The sequence below is a fragment of the Coptis chinensis genome, chromosome 6 (assembly GCF_015680905.1).
Source record: "Coptis chinensis isolate HL-2020 chromosome 6, ASM1568090v1, whole genome shotgun sequence".
NCBI classification, from domain to species: domain Eukaryota; kingdom Viridiplantae; phylum Streptophyta; class Magnoliopsida; order Ranunculales; family Ranunculaceae; genus Coptis; species Coptis chinensis.
The window spans coordinates 27,759,193-27,769,249 of NC_141461.1; the positions used below are offsets into that span (position 1 = coordinate 27,759,193).

Here is a 10,057-nt window from a genome sequence, read left to right on the forward strand (position 1 = left end):
TAGAATTGTTTGTAGATTCTATTCCACTCTAGAAAGTGTGTTTAAAATGAAATGGGTAGACGACTTCACCCATTAGTCCACAAGAACGGAGAATCGAGATACAAGAATCTATACTAGAAAAATTCGAAGAATCAAGATTCAAAACAAGCATATTCCCATACGATGTGAAATTCTAAACTCATTTTAGTTTCATCGTGAAACAAGGCTTAAGAAAGTCACCTTAGAAAACAATCCATGCCATCGAGGAGCAAAACAAAAATCTTTATCATGATGACCAAAAAGTTTAGTTTACAATGGGATTTCGGAATGTTTTTTAGTTATCACAGCAGAGGTATTAATGTGAACGATCCTTTTAAAGCTAAAAACAAAAATAGCTAAGATTAGAATTGAAAATAATTTTTAGAATTATTTGGTCTCTTAGAAACAAAAGTAAAACAAGAAAATTTTGATAACATTAGAAATTATTCTTGTTATAAGTGGTCTTTCTGCCATAATTATAATAGTGATCCTATGGGAAGAGTTTGGATTTGTTGGGATAAAGATTATATTCATGTTGAGAAGCTTGTCGAAAACAAACAAGCTATACATTCTCTAGTCACTTATCATCCACAAGGGAAGAAATTTTTTCTTACAGTGGTATATGCCAGTAATGACTTGTTTGAGAGAGAAGAGTTATGGACCTTCCTTAAGGGTTTAACTAACTGTTTTTCTGAGCCATGGTGTGTAGTTGGAGATTTCAATAATGTGCTCTACTCACATGAAAAAGTTGGATGCAATGTTGTACACCCGAGGGAAACTAAGGGTTTTCTTGATTGTATAACTCACTCAGGACTAGCTAATCTCAAGTTTTATGGTAATCTTTACACTTGGTCTAATAATGCTGAAGGTTTGAATAGGAAGATGTCTAAGATTGATAGATGCCTTGTTAATTTATCTTGGACTAATACTTTCTTGTCTGAAGCTGTTTTTTCTTCGCCTGGTATTTCTGACCATTCACCTATTTCTATCAATTGGCACAATGCAAGAAAAGTTCATATGCCTTTTCGGTTTTGCAACATCTGGCTGGTACATCCTGAATTCAATGAAGTTCTTACTCAGTCTTGGAATATCAATTTGGCAGGCAATCCAGTTTATATTCTTAATGCTAAATTAAGATTTCTCAAAAAAGCTATAAGAGGGTGGTCTAGAGGCAAGTTTTCTAATTTCTCTGACAGAGTGGCTACTGCTAAGGAAACATGGTATGATGCTCAGAGATCTCTTATCTTGCACCTTTTGATCCTATATTGTTTAGGGAAGAAAATGATGCAAGGGATTCTTATGTTATCCTTGCAAAGATGGAACAAGCAGATTTAAGGCAAAAAGCTGATTGTGATTGGCTCATGTTCAATGATAAGTGCAATTCTTATTTCTTTAATGCCATAAAGGAGAAGAAAGGAAGAAATCTTATTTGGTCTATTGAAAATAATATTGGCACTCTTCTAAAGGATCCAGATCTTATTTCGTCATAATTTCTTCAGCTCTATCAAAGTATGTTGGGCGTGGAATCTCCTATTCTCTCTGAGGCTCCTTTCTTCAATGATCTAACTCTTTCAGGTATTATATCTTCTGCTATCCATGATGAGTTAGATTGTATGCCCACCTATGATGAGATAAAATCTATTCTCTTTTCTATGGAGGATAATAAGGCCCCCGGACCTGATGGTTATAATGCCTACTTTTTCAAGAAATCTTGGCATATTGTGGGTGAGGATTTTGTGCGATCAATTCAATACATGTTTGAGCACCATCATATTCCGCAAAGTATAAACTCTACATTTATTGTATTGATCCCCAAGATTCTAGCACCTAAAAGAGTTTCTGACTTCAGACCTATTGCATGTACTAATGTGATTTACAAGTGTGTAGCAAAGTTGATCACTAATAGGTTACAACCTCTCATGGATAGTATCATTGCACCTTGTCAGTCTGCATTTATACTAGGTAGATCTATTCAAGAGAATATACTTCTTTCTCATGAACTTTTAAGAAGTTACACATGGAAGCATGGAACAGCAAGGTGTACAATAAAAATTGATATCCAGAAGGCCTATGATACTGTATCTTGGTCAACTATCTCTTATATGCTTGATGTTCTTAATTTTCCTCCGAGAATAAAAAGATGGATTTCTTGTTGCTACTCTTCTCCATTCTTTTCTGTGATTATCAATGGTGCTCCACATGGTTATTTCCCAGGAAAGAGGGGGTTACGACAGGGAGACCCTCTTTCCCCCTATATTTTTGTCATGGTAATGGAGACCTTCAATTCTCTCATGGCACAAGCATATTTGAGTAAGCAAATCCAATTTCATCCTAAATGCAAACATTCTAGGATTACTCATCTCTGTTTTGCAGATGATATTCTATTATTTGCAAAAGGCAATGAAGAATCTATTCTAGCACTCAAAGCTGTGTTAGGCTCTTTTACTGATGCTACTGGACTTCATATCAATCTCAATAAATCTTCGATGCTCCTCGGAAGTCTGCCTGATTTTTCTGCTGATACTCTATCTACTTTGATGGAAATTCAAGTCTCCAAGCCCCCTATCAAGTATATGGGTCTTCCTTTAGTATCCGCTAGAATCAGCATTAGAGATTGCCTACCTCTTCTGGAAAAGGTATCATGCAGGATTACCAATTGGAAGTGCAAGAATCTTAGTCATGCTGGAAGATTCCAACTCATTCAGTCTATCCTCATGTCTTTTCATTCATATTGGGCTAGAACCTTCTTGCTTCCTAAAGGTGTCCTGCTTAAGGTTTCTAAGCTTTGTATCAAATTCCTATGGAGTGGTCCACTCATGGAGGCTAAGATGCATCAAACTTCAAGAGATAACCTGCTGTATTCCAAAATTAAAGGAGGTTTGGGCATCAATGATCCTATTATATGGAACAGAAGTGCTCTTTGTGGTTTGATTTTCAAGATTGTTAGCAAGGAAAAGAACATATGGGTGAAATGGATATGGAGGGAGCAAATTAAGTCTAAATTTTTCTGGACTATGAAAATTCCACAAGATTGCTCATGGTCATGGAGATCAATCCTTAAATGCAGAAAATATGCTCAACTATATACCAAATATATCATCGCTAAAGGTACTCAAACTTCTCTCTGGCATGATATTTGGTGTCTAAAGGAGCCTCTATGGAACAACAGTGAGGCAAAAAATACCATCAATCTACCAGAGAATGTCATTGTTAGTGATCTCATAGAACATGGTCGATGGAACTCTCTAGTTCAAGCACTACCTGAAGGAAATATCAAGCAAAATATTCTTAAAGTGGACATTTTCTCAGAGCTCTCAGAAGACCAAGTGATATGGACAGAAACACCAACAGGTACATTCTCTATCAAATCTGCTTACTCATCTTTGAGAAGGAAACGAAACAAAGTTAAATGGGCAAATCTTGTTTGGGGGAGGTTGGTGATTCCTAAATATTCTTTCAATGCTTGGCAATTATTCTCTGGAAGTATGCCTACACAGGATAAACTAGTGTATAAGAAGGTTCTGCAAACTTCTTCATGCTATTTTTGCAACAATAGCAGAGAAAATTCTAAACATTTGTATTTCGATTGCTCCTTTATTAAAGAGATTTGGTCTAATGTAAAGCATGCTATAGGCTTGGGGAGACAAGTCGGTCATTCAAATAAGGAGTGGTGCAATCTTATCAATATGGTACGAGGAAAATCACAAAAGGCGGAATTGATCAAAGTGTATATATGTGCTACCATAGGTTACATCTGGACTGAATGTAATAACAGAAGGTTTAATGAAATGTTTTCGAACCCGACAGTCATAAGTAACATGTTATTGAGGGATATGAAGCATTACTTGGAGGTACAAGTGGAGGAGCTTAAGGATACTATAAGCTTACGAGTTTTTGCTGATCAAATAGGACTCTCTTTCAAATATAAGAAGGCAATAACCAAACAGGTTAGATGGCTACTCCCACCTACAGGTTATATTAAGTTGAATTGTGATGGTTCAATGAATATGGAGGATGTGGGATATGGTGGTATGGCTCGAAATGAACAAGGTCATGTCATTTTTGCATTTTCTAGAGGAGGAGATGTTCACTCAATCCTATTTCAAGAATTAAAGGCTATTCAGACTGGGATTAGTCTATGTATTGATCTTGGCCATAGGAGGATCATAGTGGCATCTGACTCACTAAGAGCTATCCAAATTTTTAAAGATATCGAGACTTCACCATGGCAAAGTCTTTGGAATCTGTGGCTACCATTAGAAGACTTATGCTTTCCTTGGTTGATGTCCTTTTTGATCCATGTATTCAGAGAATAAAATAGAGTGATATCACCTTGCAAAACTCTCGTTAGGGCTTAAAAATATGGAACCTGTTGTTTTTATTCCTCCTTTATGTTTCAAGTTGAATTCTATAGTAGAGGATGATGTAATGTTAACTTATGAAAGGTTATAATACAGATGGGGACCTACAAAATCCCTGCATCTTTTCAAAAAAAAAATCATCCTCACATGGCTTCTTTAACCTCCTCTAATGGAGTTTTTAGCCTAGTTTCATTGGATTCATTGACAATACACCATAATAGAAAGACATAATTAAATTAAAATAAACTTGATTAGAATAAACTTGATTAAACGAATAGAACAATAGTCTAAGAATCAAATGAATTAAAACTGAAATTAAAACTAATGTAGAACTAAGATTATGAATAACTAATTATAAATTTAAGGCAAACTAAATCTATGAATCAAATATTGAATTAGAAACTAAATTTGAAATACAAACTAATTATTGATTCTAAAAACTAAATCTTGTTCTAAACACTAATTAGATTAATCTATAAAAACTAATTTAATGCAATAAAACTAGATCTAAACTAAATTATTTCAATATAAACTAATTAAAAAACTAACTAAAAACTAATTGACTAACTAAAAACTAAGTTTTCTGATCTAGAACTAGGTAGCTTAAGAGCTAAGTCTTTGTCTCTTGATATAGAAGAGACAAGATCCACAAATTCGTGCATGGGCTGAGGAGCCATTGACTCCAATGCCTAAAATACATAAAAGCACGTAATCAGCATTAACTCTTATTTATTACTTGCATAATTGGTCTAAAAGTATTATTGTTAAGGGGTTAAAACTACAGTTTTAGGCTCTTATCAAACCACCCCCAAACAGCATTTTGCTTGTCCTCAAGCAAATATGAGAAATTAGAATAAGTGACCAAAAATGGAGTTCTAACTAATCTCGTTTCGCCAAGTGCGATTGCATTGACCATATGCAACAAGGCCTTAAACCACTAGGAATTCCCTACTGGACGAGTTATAGGCTCATGAGAGTTTTCCAGTGAAGGTACTCACAAACTTCATCTATACTACAATGACTAAGAAATAGAGCTATTGTTTCCTTACTTATGTCTCAATTATCTATACATCTCACTAGTAATGAATACAGAATAATTAAATCGAAACCTAAGCTAATATATGCATAATAATCAATCATCTACGAATAAACATATATACAATGAGTAATACTATGAAATGCACTAACAGGTCCGTTTCTAAAACTTTGGAATAGCGTCTTTAAGTAGGTCCTCACATAAATGTCAAGACAAAAACACTCTGATTTTTCCGCTCAAGTTTCGCTACTCCAGTGTGCAGTGGGCACACTTTGCCTTACAATCTCAATGACACACAAGGAAGTCGAAGTCGATTGATAAAACATAAAAATGATAGTTTACCTACGAAATGAACGATAAAACTCAAGACGTAAGTAAACTAAAACTAATTTATGTGCCTAAGATTTATCAAAGATTTCAACTCCCAATCCTATGAGATATAGTGGAGTAGAGTGATTCGTTCCACTCCTAGTCCTTTCGCATGCTGTGTTCTCTACGTATAAGTAAACTTAACTAAAGTCTAATGAGAGATTTACGAAATGGCAACTAGACTACGATGCAACTACCCACAAGATGCAACTAGTGACTATTAGAACAACTATGGGAATACTACGTCGATTCTATGATAAGGAGTTGAGGGGGATTGATTCCACCTTAACTCGACTTAATCCTACTAACGACGAATCGTCGTAATCCGAATTGAACTGCTTCGCAAAACAATCTGGTTACTCCTAATCCCTAATTACACATGACATTTCTACCAATTCATAATTAGCATGTGAACGATTACACCCATTCGGATGGTGAACTAATCATTTCTAGAGTGGAAAGGAAATTACGACTCTCTATAAATCGGATCAAACTTTCATCAAGGCTTCTCAACCCCTCAAAATGGAGGTTTAGCCGAGAATCATCACGCTATCATTCCCAATGGAATTCAAACAAGACATGATATAAAGATTGAAACTTTGCTTGTTTAAACTCAATTCAAAACTACTAATGCAATAATTGAATTAAACTAATAATGACAAATAATTAAATCTACGAATTGAAATTAAACAATTAATGGAAATAAAACTAGATTATGGAGAACACTATTTTATTAATCTAATGAATAATAAAACAATGATTCAAATACTAAATTAATGATCTAACTAATCTAGGTCTAGCTATCTACGTAATAAGGGCATTTAGATCTAAACAATTGTAAATGACAAGAATCGAAATTGACAAACTAGCTATTTTATTTATCAAACTAATGAAGAACAATGATTCTAAAGATTAATCTAAAACAATAATTGAATTTAAACTAAACTTAATTTTATTACATGAAAACTAGATCTAGAATTATCTATAGTTTTAGGTCTAACTAGCTACCATTAACAAAGAGTTAAGCTTTGGTTTTTATACTTTCAGATCCAAAAATCGTGCATGGGCTTGGAGCCATGTTTTGGGCCAGAGAATCAGGCCCAAAACCCAATTCTTTCAATCTAAAAAGGCCTCTTCAGCTATAGTTGGCTTCAACAGATGTTTCGTCCACTTCTGCTCCTCTGATTAGATCAAGGCTTAGACCATTGGAAAGCTCTTTCTGAGCCGGTCGTTTTGACATAAGGTAGGCCCCATTCCGAGGTCTGAGTCCAAAGATACGGCCTTCGGAAGTTCTGCTGACTTGTGTGTTGTTTATGCCCGCGTCAACTTTTCAGCTTTTGACCGGGCTTTAGAAAGGCTTTGTCTTCTTGAATCTTGGCCTTTAATCATGGAACTCCTTAGTAACCGACCTTTGCTCCTTTATCTCGCTAAAGTGGCACATTTCTGCACATAATGGACTTTGAAGCCTGAAATGCATAAAAACACGTAATCAGTGTTAACTCTTAATTATTACTCACATAATTGGTCTAAAAGTGTGACTGTTACAGGGTTAAAACTACAGTTTTGGGCTCTTATCATCGATCAAACACATCTGCCACTTACTATCACACTAACCTATTCCTAATTGAGCTAGAGGTCTTATTTAGGTGTTGCAGGGATTAGGAAATGGTTTAAGAAAGAAGGAAATGGATATCCAAAATGACAAGTCTGAGATAATAGGGTCTTCATATTACGTAATTAGAGAAACCCTTGTTTTTTTGCTTCTACACTTTGTTTCCATCCATAGCCTTTTTATTTTGGCTTTTTTTACTCCTTTTATTCTTTTAGAGTTTTTATTTTTATTTCATTTTTCTTTTCTTTTCTTTTCTTTGGATGGAAACTTTTTTTCTTTTTCTTTTTCTTTTCTGAAGCAACTAACTAATTTTTGTTTACACAGGTTTTTCTCTTCTCTTTTCTTTACTCATCCTATTTCTTAGACTTATCTAGATAGGTAGGTTGATTTTCTTTTTTCTTTTTTCTTTTTTCTTTTTTCTTTTTTTTTTTTATTTTGTTTTATTGGGTAAAGGAATTGTGGTATGTGGAAAGGTTAATGAAAGGCTCAGTGGGGCGACTAGCGGAAAATATACTTAGGTCAGAATTTCTAACTATAATGATCTAAAAAAGGCCTAAATTCTCTCCTAGGATATGGTATAGTGATTAAGCAAGTGGACGTGTGATTTCTCTATTCGGAATATACTTCTCCCTTGTGTCATCCAAAAATTTCACTCATCCAAGGTTTTTAGGCTGTATTCTCACTGGATTTGTAGAATAAGTACTCTAGCCTAGATTTCAAAAACTTACTATCAAACAATCATAGATACTCATGCAATATATTGATAGAAAGATGCAAAGATTATTACCCACATATTAACCTAAGTTTCTAAAAACCATTCTAATACAAAGCTAACGTGAAATTTCTAGATTATTAAAAGCATCGAAAGAAAACAATATCAATATTCCTAAATGTATAGCATAAACTTTTTATTTATATTTTTGAATTTTCTAATTTTTATAAGACAAATGATACGTAATATACAACCTAATATGTGCTTAAACATTTACATCGTGTTTCTATACCACCCCCAAACAATTTGGGAGAAGGGGGTTCATGAAACAATTCAATAGCACACTTAAATTATGTAACTAACTAATTTTTATGTTTTTTAATATTTTATAAATAAAAGTGCGTAATTTACATCCTAAAAGTGTCTAATTTTTGCAAATGTTTCTATCCAACCCCCAAACAATCGAATGCTTTGTCCTCAAAGTGTAAAGAGATAAGAAAAGAATTTACCATAGAAACGTGGCAAAAATTTGCAATACCTGTAACAGAAATATTATAACGATGATATGATAACATGAAGCACAATTAAACTGTTACGTACTGACTAACACAAACTCTACTAGAGTAAACATGACAAGCAAAGGATGGCAACAAGATTTGAAATGAAATACCAAAATACGCCACCCCCAAACAAAATTGGAAAACTCTTTTTAAGTTTGAAAATTTTCATTTGGCCTATACTCCATAAAGTTGGTATTGTACGAAAACTTAGGTCTTTTAAAGTCAGATTCCCTAGACTTAATGTGATATATATGTATTAACATACAGTTTCCTATATATCAATAATCTAAATAATTGTGGATCTTTCCATAAATAGTTAACATGGAATGCACCATCAAACAAAATTAAGCACCAAGATTTCCTATGGCATGGCTTAATAGAATGGGAGTGAATTCTGATGGATCTAGAACCTAATTGAGCATAAAGTTTCTTCTTTTTCTTTGAACGAAAAGATGTCCAAGTGAATGATCATGAGAAAATGGATGGTTGTGGAAGATATGTAGGGTATGGATAAGTTTTAGATTGAAGGAATGGAAAAAATGAGTGCGTGGTTTTAGCATAAAACTTATTGGTGGCATGGGTTGGTATTATCACACATTTGAAAATGAAGGTATCAGGTGGCTCTTTAGGTAGTTCTTGAGAGGGTGGATCATCACAAGCTCTTAGAAACTCGTTGAATACCTCATCTAGGTTGTTCGCATCCATATAATTATGGTATTCATCTCCATCTTTGAGGAATTCATCTATCTCGTCTATTGTGAGGTTTACTCCATCTCTTGTAGGGTCGGAAGGCAAGGTGAAAAATTCTTTCTCTAGTTCAGTTATGTTCAAGGAGTCAAAATTGTGATCTTTGTCTTCTTCCATAAGAGTGGTATGTATTAGTATGGTGACAAAAGCGTCAGCCACACTAATGTGAGATACAAAACTCTCAATGGACTTCACTTCTCCTTCTACAAACAAACCTAGTTGTCCCTGCTTGAGTCTAAACATGTTAACCTCCACAGAGATATTTCCAAAAGAAAGAGTCATTGAGCCATCCCGACAATTCATTTGGGCATTGGCGGTTGCCAAGAAAAGACGCCCTAAGATGATGGGAATAGAATCATGAGCAGTTTCTATGTCGAGAATAACGAAATCAGCTGGATAGTAAAAATTCTGAACTTTAACGAGAATGTTTTCAACTACACCTTTGGGATACTTAATAGAACGATTGGCTAACTGCAAAGTCATTTTGGTTGGTTAAAGCTTTGTTAGACCTAGTTGTTTATATAAATAAAAAGGGAGTAAGTTAACACTCGCCCCTAAGTCTAATAAAGCAGTTGTTAGAAGGTATCACCTAAGGTGGATTGTACAGTAGGACGACCAGGGTCCTTGTACTTAACAATTCCG

General features: G+C 34.4%; 1 protein-coding gene across 1 annotated transcript; it reads left to right on the forward strand.

Moving 5' to 3' along the window:
• The first annotated feature begins 510 nt into the window (after positions 1-510).
• On the forward strand, positions 511-1,508 carry LOC147492407 (uncharacterized). Its single transcript, XM_086567497.1, has 2 exons — positions 511-1,238; positions 1,292-1,508. Exons 1-2 carry the CDS (start codon positions 511-513, stop codon positions 1,506-1,508), a joined length of 945 nt encoding a protein of 314 aa, XP_086423623.1.
• The last annotated feature ends 8,549 nt before the right edge of the window (positions 1,509-10,057 follow it).